The 27,991-nt window shown below is 40.5% G+C and overlaps 2 protein-coding genes across 3 annotated transcripts; one reads left to right on the top strand and one right to left on the bottom strand.

Annotated features, from left to right (window-relative positions):
* Positions 1-5,490: 5,490 nt before the first annotated feature.
* psmb1 (proteasome 20S subunit beta 1) lies at positions 5,491-8,803 on the bottom strand. Its single transcript, XM_048269720.1, has 6 exons — positions 8,570-8,803; positions 7,798-7,905; positions 7,517-7,598; positions 7,226-7,355; positions 5,951-6,057; positions 5,491-5,820 (listed from the first exon to the last, which is right to left on the bottom strand). The coding sequence occupies exons 1-6, from the start codon at positions 8,668-8,670 to the stop codon at positions 5,635-5,637; spliced, it is 714 nt and encodes a 237-aa protein (XP_048125677.1). The 5' UTR covers positions 8,671-8,803; the 3' UTR covers positions 5,491-5,634.
* Positions 8,804-9,118: 315 nt separating this feature from the next.
* phf10 (PHD finger protein 10) lies at positions 9,119-22,371 on the top strand. Of its 2 annotated transcripts, none has more exons than XM_048269961.1 (12): positions 9,119-9,204; positions 10,538-10,650; positions 10,753-10,883; positions 10,994-11,077; positions 11,657-11,799; positions 12,122-12,262; positions 12,433-12,542; positions 14,210-14,363; positions 15,342-15,485; positions 19,713-19,821; positions 20,246-20,434; positions 22,040-22,371. In XM_048269961.1, the coding sequence occupies exons 1-12, from the start codon at positions 9,136-9,138 to the stop codon at positions 22,132-22,134; spliced, it is 1,482 nt and encodes a 493-aa protein (XP_048125918.1). In that variant the 5' UTR covers positions 9,119-9,135; the 3' UTR covers positions 22,135-22,371. The 2 variants fall into 2 exon arrangements, with proteins under 2 accessions (XP_048125918.1, XP_048125917.1); XM_048269960.1 differs by having other exon boundaries at positions 12,119-12,262.
* Positions 22,372-27,991: the final 5,620 nt, after the last annotated feature.

Below are 27,991 nucleotides of genomic sequence, written 5' to 3'. Positions count from 1 at the left end.
AGCGACTGTGAGACTGTTCTCAGCGTCACAGGTTTGCTTCGATGTGAGTGGTTGCAGTAGCATGTCAATAGATGACGGACAAGTGGCTTATCCAATCAAGAATTTTTGATAAGGCCCAGCCTTCTGAAACACCACTCCAATGGATCGATCCCAGATGGATGAGTGGAGCTAGGCGGAACGAAATTCATCTGGCGAGAGTCAGGTTAACCAAAGTCCTTTTAGGCAAGTCCCTCCACTCGGCGGCCATATACCAACGTTTTATGGGCACTCATCGGGCACAGTCTTTGGGTCGAACTGCGCGTGTGCAAGGCTTCACGACACCAATCTTGCTCCAGCGGTGAGATCACAACACATGATTGGCACGATGTCTTCACAACACACCATATGATTGGCTCAATGTATTCACATGTCGACGTTTTGCAGAGGAAGGGGTGGGATATGTGTAGACAACGGCCATATTGGCGTGACAAACTAGCCCCATGCATTTCTATGGAGTATTTTTTGAGTGCTGTGTCTCCTCATTAGAAAGTCTCTGGGTTAACTTGCCTATGACACCTAGTGGTGTACTGTGTTCCCTGTACTATCAGATTATTTCTGAGACAAATTTCTCTTAAGGTATAGACAATAGAATGGCGTGGCAGGTCAAGGAAAGCATCAAGAAAAGTAAAGATCAAGAAATCGTTTTTGGCATAGGCAACAAGGGAGGAGGTGTTTTTACACTTTTTAGACACAAAGTTTGAAAACTATGCATATTGTTTTAGAACCAACAACCATTCTACATTATCTGGAGGTTTTGTATGCAAAAAGTAGAATTAGAAGAAAATGTGAAAATCACTTTTCGGACTAGATATAATTGCTTATTTTAAAACATACAGATAAAAACACTAAAGATGGATCGTGAAAATGTAAAGACAAAAACCATGTTGTTCCTTAAACTCTATATTGGCAAAATATGCACAAAAAAAAAATTCAATTTTCACATGAAAATCCAGCAGGAGCCTATTTTCCAAACACAGCGTAGTGTACTAAAAGGTTAAACCAGACCAAAACGTCAAATCACACTGATGGATGGCACATACCAACATGACGTTGATGAGCTTTTCATGCTGTCATTCATGCATTTATTCATGCGTTGTCTTCCTCAAAAATCCACAGCACACCTCACAACACAGTGCTGGTCGAGATCCACTGGTGACAGGCTTACTAAAGCTAGTCCCACCTATGTTAAGAATATTCTTTCTCGTCTCAAAAAAATAACAAATGATAATCTGTATGAGAAATGATTTTGGAATATCAATCCCATCTGTAAAGCTAGCATATTATTTCTGACAACTCATTACAAAGCCAGACAGCCCTAAACATCCCCATTGTTGAGGGAATGTAAGAACCAATATTATGAATAAGACCTAAGTCTACACTGTGGACAGGATTACATTGATACGTGTAGCAGTTATCGTCATGTAAGAGCAGGGTATCTGCACATTTTGAATTTCATGGTATTGAAAAACACACAAAATGTCCTTCTATATCAGGGGTCAAGTCAAGTCAAGTCAAGTCAAGTTTATTTATATAGCACATTTCATACACAGAGGTCATTCAATGTGCTTTACATAAACAAAACCAAACGATAATAACAAATAAAAGCGTAGAAGGGCAATATAGTCAAAGAATAGTTAAAAGGTAAAGATCATAATAAAAAGAAAACATAAAACACAAGGTAAAATCGTTTAAAATAAAGAATAATTAAAGAATAATTAAAGCAAAAAAGCAAAAACAAAGGCAAAAGTAGTAAAAAAAAAAAGTAATAAAAGACAAAGTAGAATAATTATCGAGGCAGATTCAGAATTTGTAACTCGGCACAGTTAGCAGAAAGCGTCTGAGAACAGTTTGGTCTTAAGTCTTGGCTACAGTTGGGACCTTTTTAATGTCATCCGAAAGTTGGTTCCACAGCTGAGCCGCATAGCAGCTAAAAGCTGCTTCACCATGTTTAGTTCTAACTGTAGGTTTTACTAGCAGGTTTTCACCTGGGACCTGAGAGGACGAGAAGGTGTGTACTGCTGAAGCATGTCTGACAAGTATTTAGGTCCTGCTCCATTTACTGATTTATAAACAAGCAATAGTGCTTTAAAGTCAATTCTGTGACTTACTGGAAGCCAGTGCAAGGACTTAAGAATTGGAGTAATGTGGTCAGTTCTTTTTTAGTTTTTTGTTAGAGTCCTAGCTGCTGCATTTTTGTATCACCTGAAGCTGTTTAATAGTCTTTTTTTAGGAAGGCCTGTGAACAGTCCATTGCAGTAATCAACCCTGCTGGAGATAAATGCATGAATGAGTTTTTTCTAAGTCATGTTTTGACATCAGCCCTCTGAGTTTGACAATATTTTTTGAGGTGGTAAAAGCTGATTTAGTTATAAACTTTCATGTGGCTGTTGAAATTTAGATCACTGTCAATTAATACACCAAGATTTTTAACAGTATCCTTTGCCTTCAACCCTTTTCTGTCAAGGAGAGTGGCAACCCTAAGTCTTTCCTCATTTTTTACCAAATATAATTACTTCAGTTTTTCTTTGTTCAGCTGAAGAAAATTTTGAGACATCCAGGTGTTGATTTGTTCTATACACTGACACATAGATTCAAGAGGACCATAGTTGTTTGGTGATAGAGCTAAGTAAATTTAGTGTCATCTGCATAGCTATGATATGAAATCAAATTATTTTGAATGATTTGTCCAAGTGGGAGCATATAGAGGTTGAATAATAGTGGCCCCAAGATCGACCCCTGGGGAACACCACAGGTCAGGGACGTTGGTGTTGAGGTACAGTTTCCGATGGCAACAAAGAAGCTCCTTTCTTGTAGATATGATTTTAGCCAGCTGATAACTATGCCTGTAAATCCAACCCAGTGTTCTAGTCTGTGTAGTAAAATATTGTGATCAACAGTGTCAAATGCTGCACTAAGGTCCAGTAGCACTAAGACTGATGTTTTACCTGCATCTGTGTTGAGGCGGATGTCATTGGAAACTTTAATGAGAGCTGTTTCAGTGCTGTGATTTGCCCGAAAACCAGACTGAAAGTAATCAAAATACCCATTTGATGTTAGGAAGGTGGTTAATTGATTAAAGACTACTTTTTCAATAATTTTGCCAATAAAAGGTAGATTGGATATGGGCCTGTAATTGTTTAGCATGGAGGCATCAGGTTATTCTTCTTGAGAAGTGGCTTTACAACAGCTGTTTTCAGTGACTTAGGAAAAGTGCCAGACAGCAATGATACATTTACAATTTGAAGGACATCCGCCGCTATGAGGTGAAAAACAGTTTTGAAGAAATTGGTAGGCAGAGTGTCTAAGACACATGTGGAAGGGCTGAGATTCTGTACCGTTTTTTCAAGTGTTTAAGTAGTCTATCAAGCTGAACTCTGACATCAAGTTTAGTTTCCCTCTGTTTGTTGCTGGAAGTTCAGGTTGTTGAATTTGTAATTGAGCAGATATGTTGAGTCTGATTTTGTCAATTTTACCTTTAAAAAAGATGAAAACTCATTGCATTTATTAGTTGAGAGAAGTTCAGGCTAATTGTGAGGGGGATTTGTTAACTTATCAACAGTTGAAAATAGAATAAGAGTGTTATTTGAACTTCTATTGATAATGTTAGAAAAGAAAGACTGTCTTGCTTTGCATATTTCAGAGTTATATGTGCGGAGCATCTCTTTATGGATTTCATTGTGGATCTGAAGTTTGTATTTACGCCATTTTTCTTTCAGTCTTCCTACACTCTCTTTTTAGAAGTTTAACTGCTGGATTTTGCCTCCATGGTGCTTTCTGTTTGTCCTTAACTTTCTTGAATTGTAATGGAGCAATGTCATCCATAATGTTTGCCATTTTGCATTAAAGTGATCAAATAAGTCTTCAGAGTCTGACAGTTGACTTGGCTTTAGTGAAAGTGCTTGCTCAAAGAGAGCACTTGTCTGATCATTTATGATTCTCCTTTTTACCATCATAGCTGTGTTTTGAGTGTGTGGGGACATAGACACATCAAAGAACACGCAAAAATGATCAGATAAGGCCAGGTCTTTAACAGCTGTAGAGACATCGAGACCCTTTGTGATAACAAGGTCGAGGGTATGGCCGAGAGAGTGTTGGCCCCTGTACATGCTGTGTTAGGGAGAAAGTATCGATTAGTGCAATGAATTCCTTGGCATAATTGTTTTCAGGATTATCCACATGCAAGTTTAGATCCCCTGATATAATAAGACAGTCATACTCTATGCAAACAACTGATAGCAGTTCACCTAGCTCTTCAAGAAAAACTTTAGCTGAATGTTTTGGAGGCCTGTAAATTGTCAGTAATAAAATCTGAGGAGAAGACTTAATGCATGCACACAGATATTCAAATGAAGTAAAGTCACCGAATGACGACTGATTGCACTGAAAAGGCGTCTTGAAAATTGTGGCTATCCCCCCACCTCTTTTATTTGCCCTGGTAGCACTCAAGAAACTGAAGTTTGGGGGAGCTGATTCGATGAGAGTAGCAGCACTGTTTGCTTGATCTAACCATGTCTCAGTTAAAAGTAAAAAATCAAGGTTGTGTGTGCAAATTAGATCATGAATTAAGAATGATTTGTTTGAAAGAGATCTGATATTTAGGAGTGCTAGTTTTGTTAGTTTAAGTGTTGGGGAAATATGATCCATGGGGAAATCTGAGGTTGATGTGAATACGGGTAGGAGATTGGACTGGTTTACCCTATAAGCTCGATGCATTTGTGTTCTATTTCTTGTCAATACAGGAATAGAGAATGTCATGGGCTTACTGGGTCCCGGCATGTTCTCAAAACTACGGGTCGGCAACCTTTCCTCTTAAAAGGGCCATTTTCTTGACCAGAAATGAAAATAAATATGTCAGGGGCCGCACATATGTCGGAACCATTTTAAAGTCATCAATTTAAACCTCTCTATCTTTATTTGCCTCAGGCACATGGCATACTCGCCATACTCTGTATATGCTGTATTGTTGTTTTCACAAACTGTTAATGTGTTGGGACAGCTTGAAGCTTAACGACTATATGAAATTGTTAGACATATTTAGAACTTCCATTTTTAGAGAAAGCCAGGGAGCCACTAGAGAGGATCTAAAGGGCCACATACCCGTTCTATAGTCTAAACAAACAGCTATTCAGGTCTACATCAAATTTAATAACTGCCCTCTTGCAATCCCAGACATGTAAAGCATTTTCAGGCCTTACATATCAATAACTAAATGTAGTTGTTTAGTAAATAAACAATTTAAGGATTTGTGGGGACACTGAAAGGGTTATTGCTTCATGGATAATGGGAACATCAAAGTTTTAAGCTGCTGTATTTAAGCTCCTGATTCCTGAGCAGCATTCTTTCTATGTGACTGAGTTAATGTAAGGCAGTGCCAAACAGGATAACAAATACACATACATTCTTTAATAGGGAAATGCTTTTCTAAACATTAATAAGTATTATCAGTCAGTATTGTCAGGTAACATTCTGATATTTTATTTTTCAGAAAGAATGTAAAAACAACAGTGTGACCAAATAAACCATTCAATGGAAATAGCAGTCAGGAGAATATAACAATAAGCAGAGTTTGGTGGGGGAAACGAAAAGCTGGTTGGATCAGTCTTTCCTGAGAGGAACAATCTCCTCTCTGATGCCGTCCTTGGTGACGATGCAGATCTTGAGGGCATCACCGGTGTACACGTCTCTCTCTGCCGCAGAGATAAAGACGTCCTTTACCAACTGCACTGCCTTCTCCTGGGTCAGTGGAACATGCTGCACATTCTCCATGTTCTTGAAGCCAATCTGAGGATCAGAACGCATGATTATAAAATGGGAGGGGGGGCTCTATAATTACGGCAAATAATTACTAAATTTAGGTTAGGAGACATCTGGAAACTAGTGGGGTCTATATTCTGCACTGTTGGTTATGTACCTGGTTGTCTAGCAAGGGTTGCAGCATGGCACTGGCTGAGCCTCCCGCTTTGTAAGTGTCTCGCTGATATGATCCCACTGGGTCGAAACTGTAGACAGCGCCTTTGCCTGTAGAATGACAAAATAACACAAATGAAAAAGAACAGTCTTAACAGAACATGATCAGTAAAATCACATTCACAACAGGATTAGTGCAGTTAAAAAAAAAAAAGTTTAGAGCACATGAAAAACATTTTACATGAAAAAATAAAAAATCTGATGGTGATATTACACATGAACATAGGTTGCCATTTTTTCAGCTGACATGAAGCAAGTTAATTTGTATAGCCAATACCCAGAAAGGATATTAAGATAAGGATTTTAAGTGCCATCACTCAACCACTAATCAAACATTACCATGTTCAAATAAAATAGAAATTTATTCAGTTGCCAAATGTCACCACTTTTTCCATCTGTAATCTAACAGCATACTAAAAGTTGTTTGAAATGAATCTAGGCGTACTGCATTCAAATCCATTGACTGCCGCACCAATTTAATAATAACAGGGTATCACAGCTTAACCAAAACAGTGTGTGCTGGTTTGTGCCGTAATATTTATTGTTGCCGCAGTTCAATGTTTTTGGTATTTTTTAGTCTAAGTTTAAATATAAAACAGTACAAAGCAATAATTTTCTTACAACAAAAATAAACTGAATACCATACTTTCTGATGACATGGGAAACCAACAGTTTCAGATAAGTCTGCATTAGAATTAGAACTTCTAAAATGGAGTGGAGCTGCGTTTTCTAACTGGTTACGGCGGTGACTCGTCATTTCTGAACTCTATTGATGATGCCATTTTATAGTAGTTGGGCACAGGCTGAACTAAGAATGAACAAAGTTTGTGTTGACTGAATTAACTTAGATTAACTGTATTGGAACCAAAATCTCACTTTTTCATCTCAAGGTAAATTAACCTAGAGATCAGGGTTAGACAGAGAATTTGTTAAACCTGTCTTCTAACATCACAAAAGTTGACAAGGTATTCTTAGATTTTGTTTCTTAGTTTTTGTTTACTGCTATGGGAAGTAGTAGTACTTAACCAAAAGCGCAAGGAATTTTACATCTTGTCCACTCTATAACTGAAGCTGAATATAATAAATAGTTGATGAGAAAGACAAACACTCAAGGCATCACTGACAGGTCATGTCTTGACATTTAGCCACTGATGACAGTTACACATGCTACACTATAAACCTACACAAATGTATCTCCATAGTAACAAGTTGTACTTACCCTCCTCATCTAGACCACCGATGATGTTGTACACATAATACGGGAAAAATCTCCGCCCATACAGAATTGTTGACAGCATGGCAGCAATGGCTCCACTTGTCATGCTCTTGTTATTTGAGTGCTTGTACATCTGAAGGCAAGTAAGTAACATTTAATTTTCATCTCCAACTAGACATGTGATACTGTCATTTGATATAGACAACAATAAACTGAAAGAAAGGGTTGTATTGCCAAGGTAAAGAGAAACAAACAAATTGAGGGAAGGCAAAGCGTATCGAATATCCATCTCACCTTGAGCCTAGCATCAATGATTTTGGTCAGAGTAAGGCAATCACCATGAAATCCACTGCAGCCAATTACTGTTGTGTCAGTCCTGAAAATGAATTCAAAATCATACAAATAAGCGTGATGGCAGTCGTCGCGTATATCCTTCAGACCCAATATACACATTATCAGACGATTTATCAGCCTCCAAAACCTGTGCAGCTTTAGTCTTAACAAGATTTCACTTAATGACGCATCTCTGTCACACAAGGGTGCCGTATGCAGTGCAGTTCAGTATGTGTACTCACAGCGTGTAGCATTTTGGAGAGTCCCGACTGTGGATAGAGTAGCCCTCACTGAGACGAGTGTCAGAGGCTACAATGGCAAAGTCCTCACCAGCAACAGCCAACACAGTCCTGTGGAGGAAAACAAGTGTAACCTTAAACTAATGGTATTGCAGCAATACAACTACAATACAACGAACTGTTAACCAAACTACTATATTGACGATACAGCTCTAGAGAATGCTTTAATGTGCAAAGTGAAAATCAGGTTAAGACATTTACTAACGTTGACCAACTTAGCTAGCAGCTACACCAAACTGTCAAAGCAACCGTAACATTAGCTAACAATAGGAGGCAACAGCAATCCAAATGTTTTGAGCTTTTTTGAGACGTCAAACTTACTCGAATAATATAATCCAACGGCCATTTATAAGCAGATTTTAACCAATCAATTTGCTAGTCTGAATTAAACTTACGCTAGCAAGTTATCTACAACAGAGTGGATATGGCTAACATCAAATCCTAGTCATCGTTCATTAACGTTACTGGTATTACCAGAGGGTTGAGGCGGATCTTTGGTGTTACACTATTTACATTATCTATTGTTTATGTGACACCTAATTATGTGTATGAAACCTAAACTAAATACAAACTTAAAATGGTCTGGCAAACATGTTTGTGTATTATTTCAACATCAGCTTGCACTCTTTCTTCCTTGGTAACATTTGCTAAAGTTAGCTAGGTTATTTCAGCTAACGTTGGTTAAAACGAAACTAACATTGCCATTTTTACTTACCCTCCGTTGAAAGCATAGGGAGAGAATCTGTGCTCTACTGGACCAGAATAGTGATAATCTTTCATTTTCCCATTAGCATCGTACGAATGTGTTGAAAGCATTATAACCACTCTTAAACACTGCTAACTAACGTAACAAGGAAAGCATTCGAATTGAAAGAAATACCGCTGTCTCACTGCAATATGGCTGACACGGGACATGCACTTTGTTAGTCTGGGTGCTCCCTAAATATCTGCCACCAAGCGGCGTGGAAGTCAAACGAGCTGGAAAACACCGGAAAATACAGAGGACTCTTATTTTGCAAAATCGTCGTAGTGACGTCAACATCTCTAAAAAGGTATTTTAAACTGATTGAAGCTGCACCAAAATTTCAATAATTTATTTAGATTGATCAATTAATTATCTCAGAAAAGTTTCAGGGAATATTCAGGACTACTACATCAGCTTTTAATTTTCACTGAGTTGCCGAGTTGCTCCCCAAGAAAACTTACTTCCGGTTATTTTCTACCACACTTTTATTTTGAACTGTCTTGTTTATGCCATTGCCCGCCATTGAAACGACCAAAATGGCAACTGTACTCTCACCGAGACAGTGCGACAGTGGTCCTGCGACACCTGGAACGCAATCTTTAAAGGTAGCAATTCACGCGCAATTGTGAAATCGTTTTTAACAGTCTAAACATGAACGGTACTGAGATTACATTAGAATACAATTACTTTTTCCCGGTGTTTGTTGACGGAACATCCCGCCTTTGTTTCATTCATCCCAGTTTAGCCGTTGATCACGACGTCGTTAGCTTTCGACCATAACATTGGGCTAGGCTGCTGTGCTGAGATAGCAAACAGTCTCGTTTATGGCAAATATGCTGTTTGAATCATCAAAGGAGTGATTAACATTATCGTATTAGAGAGGCACGATATCACTTTGATGTAGTAAGAAAAGTTGAAGCTGACGGGACATATCTAGCTGCTATAACGTTACCTTATCAACATCATAACAAAATGAGCTTATGAGCCAAGCTAGCTTGTAACGTAAAAGGTTTGACGTTACACATTGTAATGTTACTGTAATCTTAATGTATTTAACGTTACCTAACGCTATAAGGGCATACTATATAACTCCTGTGACTTGAACTTTAACAGCTGTGTGATTATAAGAAAAACACTTGTTAGTGAGACTTATTGGAAAGCAGGATTTAATTGGCTAGGGACTTGATCAGTAGACAAACGTCATGTTATGACTCCAGATTTAGCCTGTTCCAAAATTATGGTATGGTATGCTGTGATGGTACAGCATTGAGCTGCGCCTCCCTTTTAGTCCTTAGGTTCTTCTGGTGCGACAGTCAAGGTAAAAGTTCAAAACAGCCAAGAAGGACTCACATCTTTATATATTTATATATCCAGGGCTCTACAGACAAGTGTGCAATTTTTTTGTTTTTTGCACACTTGCACCCCTCATGTATAGTGCCCTCTGTGCAAGCCTCTGAAGGCAGTTTTATGATCAGAGGTTGACTCACTTGGTCAGTTCTAGGCTCAGCAATGTAATGTGGTTGTCAAATGCAGTCAGACGACTACCTGAATTTACGAAATGACTAGGTAATTCCATCAATGGAGGTTTTCTTCCCTAATAGGCTATTCCAGCCTTTGGAATGTGCTGGATAACCCTTTATGCGGTGTTTAATTTCTTGCTGTTATCCATACAAGCTATTGATGAAAAAATAATGCAACTAGTGTTGTCATATTTAATAAGGTTGTTAGCACAGTGGCGTGGCAAATGGGAGCTGTAATCAAAGCTAAAGGTGGTCCAACAAAATATTTGAATGTGCATCTTTTTTGGCTAAACAATGCATAACATTAACTTAGAAGAGTTATTGATTGCAATTGTGTTTAATCACAATGTTTTGCCATTCTTTAGCAGCTCCCTACTAGATTGAAATCATTATTTACTGAAGCCTGCTTGCCTTTTAGGATGACAACTTCACGGAAGAGAACTCCAATGATGGCAGCCAAGCCCCTAAAAGACGCCGAATGGGCTCCGGGGATAGCTCTAGGAGTTGTGACACGTCTAGTCAGGAGCTTGGGTATTTATGACAAATTTATCACTATACAATGTTAAGTTGACTTATTGCTGGTAAACTTTCTTTGCAATAAGATCTCCAATAACATGTCATCCACCCCAACAGACCCACTTATTTTCCTGCGGAAAACCTAACAGAATACAAATGGCCACCAGATGACACAGGAGAGTACTATATGCTGCAAGAGCAAGTTAGCGAGTACCTTGGTGTGACATCATTTAAACGTAAATATCCAGGTAAGCCTGTGCATTCCTTTTAGAACACAAATAACTACAAATAAGCCATTTTTACCTAATGGGTGTAATGCAAAAACAGAAGAAGAAACTGTTGGTTTTGCTTCTCAAAGACTTGGAGAGGAGGGACCTTTCTCACAAGGAGAAGCTGTACTTGAGGGAGCAAAATGTCATCACAGAAACACAGTGTACTTTAGGTAAGTTTGTTTATGTTTTTGGTGTGGTTTGTCTGTCTGTCCGTCTGCCTGTGTGCAGGATTACACAACATGGTCTAAGGATGAACCCATAAGTAGATCCCACTCATGGGGCAACTGTAGTGATTTAGCATTACTCTAGTGTAGAGCTTTCACTACTGTTCTGCCATATGGCATGCATGCCTGGTTTTCCCTCCAGTGTTCAAACCAAGAAAATGCATTTATTGGTGGTCTCGACTCTCACCAATAACAGTTTTGTTGGAGTGAAATAGGATAAAGGTGTTCTTATGACATGGAATTAACATAACATTTCTATATCAAATTGATTGCCTAAAGGTTACAACACAAACCTGGTGTTGTCAAATTAATCCACATCAAGAGATTGGTTTTAAAAACACAATAAAGTAATATTAATGCAATAAAGATACTTCTCTATCACAAGTGCTGCCTGATAAATTGGCTTGTTAAATTCTTTATATGTTGAATGCCTGGTTATTGCAGCTTTACGCTTTACATATGTTCGTATTAATTTCAGTATATATACACACACATACATACTAACTGCATGTTTGTTATTCATAGGTCTCACAGCTCTGCGAAGTGATGAAGTGATAGACCTAATGATTAAGGAATATCCAGCCAAACACGCAGAGTATTCAGTCATTCTCCAGGAACGGGAGCGACAGAGGATAGCAAAAGAGTACTCAGTCAGTACTCAAAGTGCAGTGAGTAAAGCATCACTCTCTTTTGTATTTTTCAGCCTCTTCTGCTTGTCCCTCTTGACTTTAGCTCAGCAGAGTGCTGCTTTAGCCAATCAAAGCTATGCTAAGTTATCAAATCTCAACAATTTTCAAAAGATAACAACGAAACTTATCTTAAAAGTTCTGTATCTCATTCTTGATCTGAAATGTATACATGTTGCTGTCCATTCTGTTGAATAAAACTTTTCTGTATGCCACAATCAAAATATAGGCCTGCAGACAGGCACCTGATTTTCAGACATTTTTCTTAATCTCCCTTGTACAAAATTGAACCTTTTGCCAGCAGCAACAAACACCACAGAAAGTGGAGGCAAGCAAAGTGCCAGAGTACATCAAGAAAGCTGCCAAGAAAGCTGCCGAGTTCAACAGCAACTTCAACAGAGAGCGCATGGAGGAGAGACGAGCGTACTTTGACCTTCAGACACATGTAAGTTGAAGTCATCATTCGCACATTATAACCCTATATCTAAAATGGTTTTATGTATTGAGCCATGGTGCGTTTTATTTTTGTGCTTGTTTTTTTTTTTTTTTTTTTTTTTTTTAAAGTGGGTTGTTTGCACAAAGTATTCTTCTTTTAAAAAAAACCCTGTCTTACAGATAATCCAGGTTCCTCAGGGAAAATATAAAGTTTTACCCCCAGAGCAGACTAAAACAGGACCCTACCCTGTTGCTCTAATACCTGGGCAGTTTCAGGACTACTTTAAAAGGTATGTCAACCATCTCACTGTTGATTTGGCTAAGTTAAATTAAAGCTGCAGTTGGGAAGATTTTTTTGATCATATTCACTGAAACCAACACTATGCTCCGACAGAACAACATGAATCAGCCGGTTTTAGAAAAAAACCCTGCACTTCTACCTCCACCTAGAGCCTTTTATTTGTTTTGCAAAAATCCACAGCTCCCGGTTCACACAGAAATCCACAGCTCCTTTTGGTCCAATCAGAGCAGGGCTATGTAAAATCTGACTGTCAATCACAGTCTGGTGCAGTCTGGTGCGCACTGACGAGCACAAACTTGATGAGAGGGTGCTCGGTGGTAGTGGGGGAGGGGCATGAGAGTTGTAAACATTTAACATTTTGGCTAAGTCCCCTCAATCTGTCAGACTTGCCAACTGCAGCTTTAACGAAGAACTTCTGAAAATGTTTTGATCACTCATCATGAGAGGAACGACAAGTTCATGGTGAATAAATGTAAGAAAAAAAACAGTCATAAAGTATTTCGAATAAACTTGAAACAATGCCTAGTAATTACACAGCCAGAATTGCAATAATTAGTTTATTGATTGATTGATTGATTGATTGATTGATTGATTGATTGATTCATTCATTCATTCATTAATTTTGGTAAGTTGTTATGAATCAGCATTTTTGTTTATCACAAATCAAATTTGTGAATGCATTTCTCATGTTGTGAAAAACAACTAAGGGCCCTATCTTGGTAATCTAAAACCCAGCACATAGCGTATTCTTATCACGACGCAAAGCGTATTGCTATCTTACTCAATTTTTTCGCCATGCTCTTCTCTTTTATTGAACAATTTGCCCAGGGGTGTGGCAATTAACAACCTAAGGTGTGGTCTAGTGCATTATCCAAAAATCGCTATCTTACATCTAAAAAGCATTACGCCACTGACCCAAAAAAAACTGGTCTACAGTGAAAGGCGCATATGAAGCACAGCTGAAGACGCACTGTCATGAGATGTAAGCAGCAACTCCTCTGCAGGATAAATGTCCTTAAGTTTTTTATTCAGTCATGCTTTTTTCAGGCTATGTTTTCGATTGTAAGCCATAGTCAGTTAATAGTGAAAGTAATGAACTGTGTGTAGCTGTTTTGTCGTTGACTAGTATGACACCACGGTGAAGTTAGTTTCACTTTGCCTATGAGTTCAAATAATAGACGAGTGCAGATGCATGTAGGCTATACTCTGCTAGGTTTTTGTAAAGCATGGTTTAGTGGAATACCTGTTCCATATGGTCTTACGTGCAAGCAGATTCCTTCAAATGCACCGCTGACTATTAAAATACCGATGCACTGTTTGAAGTTGCACTGCTTGCTGTTAAAGGGAATGACAGATGTCATTTTCATTGGTTTAAAGGATGTTACACCCAAAACACACCCACGACTGATTAAGAAACATAAGACCAACCTTTTTGCCCCAGGCGCCCGACGTTTGATAACAAAACCACCCCCAATGTGGACTGGACAAACTCCTAATATTATTAAAGCTATTTGCGAGTAACCATGCATTTTAAATCGCCGACATAGGGCCCTAAATCTTAACTGTCATTTCTCACTTTGTACGTTGCTCAGGAAGTGTAATAAATGGAAGAAATTGCACAAATACAATGCAAATATCATGCTCTCACCTATACAGGTACTCTCCCAACGAGTTACGCTATCTGCCCTTGAACACCGCGTTGTATGAGCCTCCTCTGGATCCAGAGCTTCCAGCGCTTGACAGCGATGGAGACTCTGATGACGCAGATGGAGAGAAAGGAGAAGACGGCAAGAAAAACAAAGGCTCATCAGTAAGAAACTAATCTTTGTGTGTGTGTGTGTAAATCCTCCGTTTATCCATTTATAATAGTTTGTTTATTCTAAACTAGATCAGATGTCAGTGTTTCCCACAGAATTGGATTCAATTTGTAGCTGACTTGGACAAGGGGAGGGGGTATTAAGATTGTCTTGGTAGTGTATTGGTCTAATTGAGTGCCTGTCACTTTAAGACATTCGTGAGGGAACCCTTGCCATTGTAACACAGTTAAAAGGCTGCTGATGTGTGGATGCAATTCATAATGTTTTCTACATAGCTTCTCCTTGGGACAAGCACTTTTGAATAGAACAGAGTCAATAAAATGAGCCCTTCAACGAAATTGACAAGCAGCTGTAAGTAGGCTAAGCATGCTAAATTCGACATCCAAACAGTATTCTAACGTTAGCTTTGATGCTTGATTGCATAACTTAACTTAGTTTAGTCTCCTCAATGTTGCCTACTATGTTGTGATAAGACCTTAGCTGAGTTTACTTCAATGCAGCAGTTTTGAACAAACATGCGCAGCATGGTCACGATGCTAAGTTTATTTATAGCAATTTAGCCAGACGTCTTCTATGCAATGCTTCTATGTGGAAACCACAATCCTTCAACAATCGTGCATATTTTGTTAAAAGCACATACAGAGGAGGGGCAGCGGGCTACGAGAGAGAGCGGGGCAAGGAAAGGCTGCATGCGTAAAAAGCGCAGCTCAATGCAAGGATTTGATCTTATTAAATTAAATTCAATTAAACATAGAATATTAATGTGTCGCGGCCAGTTTTGATTTCGTGGCGCCCCGCCACAGATTAGTCAATGTATGGGAAACACTGGATGTTTAACAAACCTTACCTCTCTTTAAACCCAAAGTCAGCATTCCTACAGAGGCATTCCACATTGATTTTAAGGTCAAAAGATATGTAAGAAAATGTCTCTTTTCCTTTTTTAACCAAAAAGTTGAACTTGTCATTTACAGGACAGTTCATCGGGGAACACATCTGATGGAGACAGCCAGGATGGTGGAGTCCCGTCCAAAGGCAAAGCCAAGGATCGCACATCTACCCAGGGCAAAGACAGCACCCCGCGCCCCCATCAACACAAATCCCTGTCCGGGTACAAGGTAGAAGAAAAAAGCCCCTGATCTTCTTTTTTTTTATACAATTTTTTTCCCCTCGACAGCACTTTTCTCCTCCAGCACCCTTCCCCATCCTCTTCTAACCCTCCAACACACCCCTCTTCAGAGGAGAAATCACTTTTTTTTTTCAGTCCGAGTTAGAACTTCTGATGTTGCGTTTCTCTCACACACACGCACATATACACACACTCACACTCCTCCAGAGGACTGTAGCTCTTGCTGTGACTCTTTTGATCACCAGTGGAACTTGCGCCCCCTTTTGACAGTCAGCCTTCCCTCCGCATTCTCCAGTCCGATGGAGCAGATCCTTACACCCAGCATAGAGGTGTGGAGCAATAATCATTTCCTCTCAACCCTTCTGGCTACAGAGGCTTTTTGGGGGGCGTGGGAGTTGAGGAAGTTTCTTTGAGGCACTTTTTTATTTTTACAGTTACGTAGCCCTCAACTGTAAATGTTTTTTTTTTTTTAATGTTTGTCTTGTTTATTATTATTATTATTATTATTATTATTATTTTTGTTACATAACTTTAATTTGAATGTCCTTAAATACCTCTATGCTGCTCACTTGCCTATTGAACCTAATGGCAAAGAAGCAGATGTGTGTGGCTGCTAGAACCATTCACTTTTTACCTTATTTTACCCTTCAAAAATAGGATTTATAAGCTACAGAATTTTATAAAAGCACTAAGTAGATGATAAAAGTTTTTGAAAGTCATGCTTTCAACATCACTGCCGTATGTTTTGAAATATGAACATACACATATTATGTTTTTGATGCAGTATGAGTATTGTTTGACATTGTATTTTTTAAATATTGAATAGAACTTGAGTGTATGAAGACAGTGATTTCATACTATCAACTGTGTAGGATGCCTTGCTTGATATGACATTTTTTTGTTTTTTGGGCTGGCCTGATCGCTTCCGATATATGTAATTTTTTTTAATTTTATTTTGAAGTTAAGGGGTCATCAAAAGATCTACCTTATGGCAATCTTGATAACCGAAAGCACCTAAAAGCAATAACATTAGCTCTAATGTTTACTAACGAATAAAAGTTCAGTAGTTCAACATCAACAAGAAAAAGTAAACAAATACTTTTTGACCTATTTAAAAGCTTAAATAGGCTTTCAATTTCATGTTACGTTGATTTATTTTTATGGTTTTCATAATGTTAATAGCAGCAGGGTGCCAAAGGTAAACTGGGTCGTAAGTTGGTTTGCACTTTGCACTTTTCTTTTCAAACATTTCAGTTTTCCTAGAATGCCTCTACATCCTCTGAACCCTCCTTATTCACTCTAAAGAATTTATTTTTGATTTGCTTTCAAAAAAAGCACATTCTTGAAGGAATTGAGAGTTGGGAAATACTACAACAGGCCATGTTTTAAAGGAGAATTCCGGTGTGATATTGACCTAAAGTGTGTTGAAACATGATACCGAGTGTGAACGTAGAAACATGAAACCGAGTGTGAACGTAGAAAATAATTCAGTGGAAATGCATGGATTCCAGTTTCTTCCAGTAGCAGCAACTGGAATCCATGCATTTCCACAGAATTATTTTTGGAATCTGATCCCTTATCATACTTGTTCATTCTTACTTATCGTGACTAAATTCAAGATGGCTGCAAACGCTAAACTTCATGAAGATACTGTCTGTATAAATCGTCTTGTAAGTAAACTACCAGTGCTTTTTCAAAGTTCTCAATGTCTCGTTTTAAATGTCAGGGCCCTCGGAAGTCTACCAATGAAGTGTGGAGATACATTGAGCCTCGTAAATGGTGTAAAACAGTGATTTATTTGCATGGCTAGCCCGATGTCAAGCACCACCATTGAAAAAGCTGTTGGTAGCATCGCTAACTAGCCCAGATTTTGGAGTGCAGGGGACAAGCCGAGATGGGCTATGAGACATACGTTCACACTCGGTATCATGTTTCAACACACTTTAGGTCAATATCACACCGGAATTCTCCTTTAAAGCTGAAGTACACTATTTTTCAACCAAGGGTCTATTTTTGTCTAAAGGGGGTCTAAATTTTAGTTTGGGACCAAAACGTTAGTCGGTGTCATTTGAGTAAGACTGGAATGTGCATTTACAATGAAATGGCATGTTGCATAGTCTTGGTGGAAATGTCGTTATGTAAAAATAAATCACTCCACTGGCTAGGCTCAAAATATTACACTTCTATGCTACAATGGAGAGGGTCCCTGCAGACAATATGAAGGGTTTTTTTTTACTTATGTGTAAAGAAAGTGTATTAAAAAGACATGTGCATTACCAGTTGTTGTGCCAGTCTCTGCCTTCTTGCAAGGAGAAAGTCTGTACAAGTCAACTACCGAACTCTCCTCCTTTTACAACTACTGAAGGTAGTTTGTGCTGTATTTCGTAATAAACTTGGAGACTTTCTCCACACAAGATGGTTGCGACCGGAAGAAGACTAAGGTCATGTACTGACTATACAAACAGTCCTTTTTTTAATAACCTTTCATTACACTTACAAAGATGAGAATACTTTGGTTTGTTGGCTGGGACACTCTCCATAGTAGCATAGTGGCTTACAGGGGTGATTTACTTTGATCTAGCATATTACTGCCTTACTCAAAATGGCACCAATTAACGTTGTTTTGGTCTCAAAATAAATGTTTGACTCATTATCATCCAAAAATTGACTAAGTTGAAAAATATTCTCCTTTTAATGTGCCTGTCCAGCCTTTCCTTCATAACTTCCTTCAATTTTCCCTTTTTTCCCTCTTTTTACTTTTTTATCGTGCACTCCAAACATCTTTGGAGTTGGTTAGCCTAACTGATCCTGAGTGCCCTCTTCCCTGTTTTTATACCTAATTTTCATGTCATGCACTGGCATAACATTTCTTTGGTCACAATATCATAAAACAAGCTTTTCAAAGCTTTTAAGTTAGAAATCTACTAATACAAATCCCTCTTAGGTACAGCGTCTGTTGATCCTCAGTTGTCAAGAATGGTGTCAGTAATTTGTCTCTGGTCTCCTTCCCAGTTTTTATAATATATCTGCTGAACAACTTGATTGGAAAAATGATTTTGAAAATGATTGCTTTCTTTTCCCCTCTGAATCAACGAGGATGCTGTGTTTGGCCCTTAAGCACCTACCCTGGCACCATAGCGACAAGCTGCTGTCATTTAGACATCTGATAACAGTTAATATGTTCAACAGTTTTTTGTGTCTCCTCTTCCTCTCTTTCTTTCTTTCTTTGTTACTTTTGTTCTTTCTTTCTTGCTCTCTGATATAAATGTTTATTCCTTGAAAGTTGTAAGTCTTTAGACTTGGTTAGAACGTTTATGTCCGTATTGGGATAGTTCATCACCGTTACACATTTAAATAAAACGGTTTGAAACCAATGTAGATGGCCAATGGAGGGTTTCTTTCAAATTATGCACGTACTGAATGCATATTTTGTTTGAAATAAAGTAGTGTCCGTATGTCAATATGGGGACAATAATCCACGCACCTTAGAGCATGGATGTAGATCTTTACCTATGTGTATGTAACCAGAAAGACCTTTATTTTCAGAATTGACAGATGATGATGTGTAACATTTTTAATTGCCCTAAAGCTAAATGAAATAATGAGAGAAATTTAATTGATTATCCTGTATAGAAAAAAGAGGTGTGTGATATCAATAATTTCTATAAAGCATCAAAAGTCACCAGATATCTCTGGCAGTAGTAGCACAACTGCTGTGAAGTCTCAGTGTTTACATACTGTATAACTACTCAGAATATGCATCTGGTGGCACAAGTACCTTGCTGCTATTTTGTCCTCTTTCACGGGTCCATCAAATGTCATATCAATGAATATAGTTTGATATAGTTGTTATTTGATATGAAATTTTGGAATATGGTGTTACAATTGTTCTTTCTTCCTGTCTGTAAAGGTCTCTGTAAAGCTTGGTTTATCGTTATCAGATCTGTCACCACTCTGCTGTGTTCAAGATTCTGTGTGTATTGCATGCCATCAGAAATGCTGTGACCAGATGGTGTTTTATTTAGAATGAAGTTAACAAATAACAGATAGTCAAAGCCTTTTCAAATTATCCTGGAATCTTGAACATGTCAAGGTTGACCTGAATACATCTGGAAAAAGAAGGAAAGAAAAGAAAACAATTAGTTTTTGAGTACATGTCATGAAGTGCTCTTGGCTTTGTTGCCATGTTTTTTATAGCGTTGTTCTGCCCTTGCAGCCTAAGATCACTCCCAATGATTTTTGTGGCATATGCCAGAAGGGTAAGGAGTCCAACAAGAGGGGCAAGGCCGAGGCCCTCATAAACTGCTCGCAGTGCCGGAACAGTGGTAAGCACACACCTAACACACTATGTTTAGACAACGTAAACAAACTAGTAGTCATGAGCAATATTTAGGATTTAATCACCTTTTAAAAACTAGATTTGTTATTGCTATACTTTGTATGTCTTTAAGGTAATCTGCTGATAGTCTGTTTTTATTGTAAATGCAAAAAAGTCCCAAGATTTATTGTGCACAAGAACATGTACACTCACTAATACCATATTCATATCTAGTTCATATCTAATTCTAGTAGTGGTTGACAGGGGGGGTCCTCATGAAATTCCTGTGTAATAGCTGTCTGCCCACATACTTATGTTTTGGGGGCCTATTAATTGAGTCATGTTTTAATATATATCCATAGATTGATGTGGTTTTGTATGGCTGAATGATTGTGTTTGTGTGTGTGTCTGTGTGTGTGTGCACGCACCAGGTCATCCATCGTGTTTGGACATGAGTGTGGAGCTGGTGGCCATGATAAAAACGTACCCCTGGCAGTGCATGGAGTGTAAGACCTGCACTGTGTGTGAACAGCCCCACCACGAGGAGGAGATGATGTTCTGCGACAAGTGTGACCGCGGCTTCCACACATTCTGTGTGGGAATGGACTCTATCCCTCAGGGTATAATGCGGCTCTCACACTCCTGTTTGTTTTTTCTTTTCCCCTTCCCACCCTTTTATCTTTTGTGACTGTCACCTTCCTGTCTTTCCTTCTTGCTTTATTGCCTTTTAATGGTCCTAGTACTTCTGTGATCTCTCTTTTTCTTTTATTTCATTTTCATTTCATCATATTGATCCTTTTTTGGCTATTCATATGTTTTGTTTTTGTCCTCTATTTATTCCTCCTTTGGTAAACAAACCATTATACACAAAAGGTATGTACATTGTTTCCAACCAAGAATGGGTTTTGCTTCAGATATTTACAGGAGAGGTGTTAAATTCCTTGTCTGTAGGTAGGGGATTTCCCTCAGTGACCGACCAACAACCAAGCCTATTTTACATCACACAACATGATGCAGGACACAATGGCAATTGTACCCAGGATCTGTAATGGCCTTCTTTCACAGTAGCACATGCGCTGCCAGTTGCCTGATTGCCCAACCACACAACCAAAGCAACAAAAACAAAATGACCAACAAAGCAACCGTTTATGATCTGGGGCACGTTTCCCAAAACCATAGTTGCTAAATCATAGTTGCTAACCAGACCGACCCTTGATGAGGGCACTCCACAAATCCCTACAAATTCTTCAGTTAGTCCTCTTTGTTGCTGAGGCCGTTTACGATCCAATCAGCAACATGACCAAGCAAAATGGAAGCCCTTGATACATGCACCAACAAATTCTTCATTCATTCCTCTTCGGTGCCGGAGCCATTTATAATCTGACGAGAAACATAACCAAACAAACAAATTTCCACTGGTCTTGTGTGTGCTTGCCAGCCACGTTCCCTTACCTATGCTACCAGTTATGCACATTGACTGTGTATAAAAAGGTTCTGCATCTTTTGACGTCTTCCTCTCAAAGTCTTCCTTCATCACATTCTCAAAGGGAATAGTTAGCTGCATAAAGAAGAGGATATGCTCACACCCCGAATACAACGCCATGTCTGGTCTTAAATCAGTCACAACAATACTCTGGAACTTGCAGTTGCCTTCTGACATCCACTAGGAGTTTGAAACCTGTGCTGTGCCCCATCTTCCTGTATTGCTTGTACAATCCAGTTATGTTTCATTATGGCTCGTAGAACACAGGTGCACAAATACCATACTGACAGACCAAATGTGCAAATATGTCCCTTGTATATGAAGGACATGGAAAGAACGCTAAAACATTTAACTCTGAAACATGACCTCAGAGCAATCTTGAACCTGGCTATCTTTTTTAATGGTAAGGAGACTCTTTTTACGGGATACATAACTATTTGTAAGAACAATCACCTCAGAGCAGTTTGGTCCACTCCATAGTGTGAAATACACACACACTATGGAGTGGACCAAAGTCTCGAGTACACGAGTCTCTGAGTTGCAGGTTGTCTCATGGAAAACTATGGAATGTGGCAGTTCTTAAATATCCAAATGGCAATTTACAGGCTGGCTGAAAATGAACAGGTCCTTGTGGTTGACCAACACAGGATGTCTTATAGTCTGGAGCATCTAAAAAAGCACTACAGTGTTTACACTAAGTGCAAACATCCACCCAATGGCATTTTTGTGTTCTGTTTTGCAGGTTGCTGGGTCTGTGAGATCTGCAACAAGGAATTCTCCACTCCAAAGAAAAAAGGGGGCAAGACGCCAAAAAAGGGGAAATCAACCCCTAAGTGAATTTAAAATGTAGATCATTTTGAATAAACTGTCCAATGTTATTTTCAGGTGATATTTTGATAAGATGAATTGTTTATATTTGTTCTGGACTTTCGTATTGCTCAAGGTGCTACAATCATGTACTGTAAATACTGACTTGCCTTGTTTTAAATGTACATCCACGTTTTTGTATCAACTAAAAATAAACAATGTTGGCCAGGTGACATCTTTTATAAAATAAAGTTTTGGATAATCAGATTACTTTTCTCTCAGTTGCAATCCTTTGCTTTCAGGATGAACAGGAGTAGACCCTTAGCTCTTAGACACCTACACACACAGCAGAGAAGACACTCAAAGGAGAAATTCCAGGATGGCATCCCTGTTAGAAACCTTTGATTCAAATATCCTATTTCTTTGCCTAATGTTCAGATTGAGAAATTGTAAATCAGTGCATATCAGATATGCATATGTAAATATAATAAAAAAAATAATTGTCTTAATTGTCAAGTAGTTGACTGGGGAAGTTCCATGGTGATATCTAGTAGTTCACAATTTTACACTATTCACCTGTAGTGTCTTGCCTTTAACAGAGGGATTGGTTATAGCTACAATAAAGTCTGGTAGAGGAATAGACTGTATAGTATATTATTTCTATGTTCCAGTGGCTCTTCATGTATATTTAACAGCTGACAGCCTATATGTGCCTGAGTAAGTCACCTGCAAGACGAGCAGCCCCTCACCATGACTGAGTGACCGTGCTCCCGCCACAAATCAGAGATATCCTGTTACACTCTCCTTTCAGTCTCCTTTTCCGCTGATGTTTTTCCCCTCACCATCTTGGTCTTTTTCCTTTTTATGCCTAGCACACAAACACATCTGTAAACGTGCCTGTCCTATCCTCTATCTGCTTGCTATAAGCTGTTTTGAAATGAACATTTAAGGCCTGTCTCACCTTCCCCCTGTCTGTCTGTCTATGGTGAGGTAATGCGACAGATGGCACCTGGCGAGTGTAGTGAAAGCAATAGGTGACATACGTGGGCCTGTCTCTCTTCACAAGTGTGTAGGTGTGTGAGTGTGTGTGTCAGCTTTCCCTTGTTACATGATAGGTGTGTGTGCTGGACAGCGGCCGCAGAGGATCCATGCACCGATGCTCGCGTAGCTGAATGGCAACCGCCAGCCCCCCCCCCATTCAGCAGCCGGTGTTTGTGTGCAGGGAGCCCTGGGCCTGGACACAATGGCATGCTTGTAAGCACACGGCTAAATGGCTTAACCAGGGCAGCACGGACCTGCGTGAGGATCTGGGGCAGGACCTCTGGGACCCCGGGCCAGCCTGGCCTCTTATCCCGGGCCAGCTCGGAGGCGGGCGGTTGGCTGGCGCAACGCTGGCAGTTACGGTGTCAGTTTGTCTGCCTGTCCAACCGCCTTGGTGTGGAGTGCACCTGCCTTTGTGCGCCTGACAGATATCAAGTTGGTATGGGCTGAAGGAGCCTGAGGGATCAGGTGAGGGTAAAACCTGAGGTGGTACCACTGGTAGATTTTGCATTGCTGTTTTCTGGTCTTCCTTTTTCTGTGCAATCTCAGCTAGTTGTAATTAATGTAATAGTTGTAAAGTGCAGAAAGTAACATAGTCCTTATTTTTAATTGAAATTACTTTAAGTAAACAAACACTATTAAGTGTACCAAGCACTACGTTCAGTGAGAGAAAGTTATTTGGAGTGTTGTCACACTGTATGTAGAGAACAATTGTCCATGGAGGTCATTAACTGGCCACTAGATGGAGACCAAGTGTCACTGTCTTGTTTTCTCCCAGTGATCCTTAGTTGTTTTTTTTGTTTTGTTTTTTGGTGTGTGGGGGTGGGGGCTACTGAGGTGAAATGAATAGTTCATTAATGCTGTTTTTATGTTGCCCATTGTTTCCGAATTGATAGGGTGTGTTTATGATTATGGAAGTACACATCTGTAAGTCAGTAAGAGGGCATCATCATTTCAACTTCAGCTTTGAGAAATGGTACTGAGCTCACTGGACAGCTCATTACAACAAATCTGAATCACACTAAATTTGCTTCAAGAAAGACGTAACCTAGTTTTCCACTCAACAGAGAACATCCCTTAGCTGTTTGTGACTTACCCATTAACATCATTTCCATCCTGAACAGATGGGGGGCAGTCATTCTCAGTGTGTTCTTTGACTGAGTTCAGGAGTTTCTGGGGAAGTGTCAAGAGGAAACAAATTACGTTGTTGACTTTTTACCTATTGGTCTCAAAATGTTAGATTTCCAAAAACAGAACTTATAATCAATAAATGTCTCACAAGAATGTACACCACAAAATGTCTAAAATGTCTACAGGCTAATTCTCTTCAAACATATTGATTATGTGTGACTTTTGTGTGTGTGCGTGTGTGTGTGTGTGTGTGTGTGTGTGTGTGTGTGTGTGTGTGTGTGTGTGTGTGTGTGTGTGAGAAACACTCGGTTGCAACTCGTGTGAGTATATTGTGAGTCATCTGAACTGATCTCTTGTGCTGTGAACACCCATACACATGCTGTGAACATGTCACTGCTGCGTTTGTCGCAATTGACTCGGGGGCACTGGCAGCCACCTCCCCTCCCCTGAGAACAGGGCCTGCGGCTGAGAGGAAAAGAAGAGAGAGAGAGAGAGAGAAAAAAAAAAAGAGAAAAGCTGCCACTTCTCTGGCCTCCCCAGAAAGTCTCCCGGGGAGGGGGGCTGCCCCTAACACTGCCTGAAAAATGGGGGTCCCTGCTGTGATTGACATCTCGAAAGGACCCTGTCCAGATGGAGAGGTGTGAGAACCAGTCTCCCAGCAATAGAGGGCTGCCGAGGGGAAAGAGAGAATGGGGTGTGTGTGTGTGTGTGCTGTGCGGGGGTTGGGGGTGCTGCAGTCTCTTCTTCAACTGCTGAGTCACATGAAGCCTTTTGTATGGAGGGCAGCAGCTGATGTGCATAAACACAGCCGCGCACACGGCCCCTTGCGTGGGACCGACGTGGCACTTTCGCGGCTCAATAATCAGCAAAGGCAACAATGGCGGAGCCTCGAGGCTCGCCGCCCGTCCAGCCGCACACCGCTCGCACAATACAATCACAACATCCTGGAGCGGAGCTTCACGTGACCCCACACACATACACACACCATGTTGTGATGCGTGGCCTTCAGGTTCTCCTCAAGCCTCCAAGTATCCTGCGCTGTGTTGGTAAACACCAGAAGTGTTAGTGAAATCCAACTTGATGAAAACTGGCAAAGTTTCGGGGCCTGCATATATTCATTTGCCCCACCCCACCCTGACAATTTAGACTCATAACACAGGGGGCTAATCAGACTGGATTTGCAGGGCTTAACTCCCATCTATCTCTCTTTTAATAATACCCACACACACCCCAAACTTGCAGGGGCTGTTGGGTGGGGGGTATGTGGGTAGGTGAGGGGGATTAAGAGGGGAACAAGGATTCCTCTCCTCTCTCACGGATCCTCTCTCTCTCACCCCTTCACACTCTCTCTTCCCCTTTTTCTGCTTGATGTGAGCAACTGATGACCCAGAGATGCCTGATCCCCTGGGGGATTAGTGCTCTCCGGGCCCTGTGGCTGTGAAGACGCTGCCATCTGCCACCGGGTACATTCAGCCGAGCCCGGCAGAAGGCTGCGTCATTTGTTTATTTAAATGGAGAACTTAACTTTCCCAGGACAGTATGACCCCCGCCGGGCCCTCCTTTGTGCGATACTGTCTGCCGCGCTGCACCGCGCCGTGCCGCACTGCGCGCTGGGGCAATGCAAAGGAACGAGACGCATTTTAAGTAAGCCGTGGCCGATCCATGCTTCTACCCCAATGATGGATATCCTCTGGACAATGTAGCAGCCGAGGCAAGGGGTGTGGAGGGGAGTTCCGTGGGATTCTCTGGTGGGGGTGGAGGGGTGAGTGTGGCGATGGTGAGGGTGTCCTGTGAGCTGTGTGTGAATGCAAATCAGTGTAGATAGACAAGAGTCTGTGATCAAGATGGGAACGGCCCTGGAGTTCGGTCCTCGGGGTCCTGCTCAAGACACCTGTTGCAAAACTGGGAAAAAAATGGCACATACAAGCACAACGTTTCATAATCTGGGTTTGTCTAAGCAGAGTCAGTGCCCTCAAAGCCATGAAAAACTTTTCTGGTCTTTTCTCCCACTTTAAAACTCGAAACCCATGTCAGGTATTCAGTCATTTCCTCGTTTAGGATCGGCTGCATAGTAAAGTCTGGTTCCTTCCAAACTTTCATTGTTTGTCCTTAGCTGTCTTGGCCGTTTCAAGCAATTGATTGCTTGAGCATCCTCCATACAGGCCATAAGTAAACACCGATGAGTAAGGGAAATACCCTAAGTGTTTATTTTTTCTTAGGATATATGTGTGTGTATATGTCTACAAGAAACCATATTTCAAAGGGTCCTTGACCTCAGATTTTCAATGAGTCATACAACAAAAAACTGTCTGTTCTAGCTCTTGGAGGAATTTTAATTGCTGCTGTCCAGCAGTCCTTGGCAGTCTATAGTGTCTGCTTTCCAGTGACCACCTAGGGACGTGTCTGTGTCTATGTCTGAGAATTTGTACATGCATAAATATGTATACAGATGGATATGTACATCTTCTGTATATGTGTACGTCAATGTTGCTTGTCTATATCTGCGTTGGTCACTTTCATTATTCCTTTCCTTCTCAGTCTGTCTGTCTTCCTCCCACCCACCCTTCCTTCCTTCCTCTCATTCTTTTCTTTCTCTTTCTCTTCCAGAGTAAAATGATATTAAATGACAGCATTTCCTGCATGTTTCCCTGGTTGTGTGTTATTATGGCTGGAATCTGGAGACCACGACAGGAACCCAACTGTGGCTGCTGCCAGCCTGTCTTTGGTAAGCACTGCCGTGCCAAATAGGTCTTGAGGGGGATTAGGAAGTGACAGGCACGAGTGCCCTGCTATCGGTCCAAACCTGCGAATGAAATGCCACGGCCGTGGTGAGGAGAGAGAAAGAAGATGCCTGACTGTCACCAGTGGTGGACTCTTTCTCAGTTGCACCTCTCTGTTACTGTTAGCCAGCATGTACCAAATGATGCCTCTCAAGATGGCTGACCGTGGGTGTGAAGACCATTTGGGGATAAGCAGAGGAAAGCAAATCTGGATAGCAAGTGAACCTCTCTCTCACTCTCACTCCCACTCTTTCAGCTGTCTCGTGATCTCTTCTCTTTAATACGTTTGTTTTCTCACCTCAGATGTCGCTTGTGGCGGTAGAAGAAAGTGACTGTGAAAAGTTGCAGCTCACCTGTCACCTGCCCACATTCCTTGACGCCTTGCGCCTGGCCCAGCTGCGTCTGGTGATGCCACTGACCAGGCCCAGGCGTCCAGGGCCTCAGCAAGCACAGGCGTGCAGGCCTGGGAAAGAACCTCTCACCGGAACCGTGTCGACACGGGGAGGTGATGAGTAAACAAATTATGTGGACACGGCGAGGATTTATGAGCTCCTTGCCAGGAGTCCTCGCACTCATTTCCACTCCTATGTTATTGTTGCTGCTGCTAATGCTGTTGTTGTTGTTTTTGTTTTGTTGTGTTTTTGTTTTTTTCTGTGAGCCAGTCACCCTTTTGTTTGTGGAGAGGGGGGTCAACAGGCACGGTGAGGACTCTTCTGTCTGAGAACAGCCCTGCATGGCCTGTGTGAACCTCTACTGCTCTCCAGTCATATAACGCAATTACAGGGTACCCACTCACACTGGCAGACAGTCAAACAGTGTGCGACGCTTAAGGCAAATGTAATAAGTCTCATCCATCTTTTGCTGTCCCATTACTCAGGGTGTTTCCCACATATTATGGACTCCTCATTCATCTCCAGCACTCTATGAAGGCTTGA

Source organism: Alosa alosa, chromosome 18, assembly GCF_017589495.1.
Source record: "Alosa alosa isolate M-15738 ecotype Scorff River chromosome 18, AALO_Geno_1.1, whole genome shotgun sequence".
NCBI classification, from domain to species: domain Eukaryota; kingdom Metazoa; phylum Chordata; class Actinopteri; order Clupeiformes; family Clupeidae; genus Alosa; species Alosa alosa.
This window is presented reverse-complemented; position numbering and strand designations above follow the sequence as displayed.

Bases quoted from the DNA above. Each gene is read 5' to 3' on its own strand.
- psmb1 (XM_048269720.1), bottom strand. From the start codon at position 8,670: ATGCTTTCAACACATTCGTACGATGCTAATGGGAAAATGAAAGATTAT. The intron at 6,058-7,225 runs GTAAGTACAACT...GTCATTCTACAG, and splicing joins CGGTGGTCTAGATGAGGAGG to GCAAAGGCGCTGTCTACAGT. The intron at 5,821-5,950 runs GTACATAACCAA...TCTGATCCTCAG, and splicing joins AACCCTTGCTAGACAACCAG to ATTGGCTTCAAGAACATGGA.
- phf10 (XM_048269960.1), top strand. From the start codon at position 9,136: ATGGCAACTGTACTCTCACCGAGACAGTGCGACAGTGGTCCTGCGACA. The intron at 10,884-10,993 runs GTAAGCCTGTGC...TGCTTCTCAAAG, and splicing joins ATTTAAACGTAAATATCCAG to ACTTGGAGAGGAGGGACCTT. The intron at 20,435-22,039 runs GTATAATGCGGC...TCTGTTTTGCAG, and splicing joins AATGGACTCTATCCCTCAGG to GTTGCTGGGTCTGTGAGATC.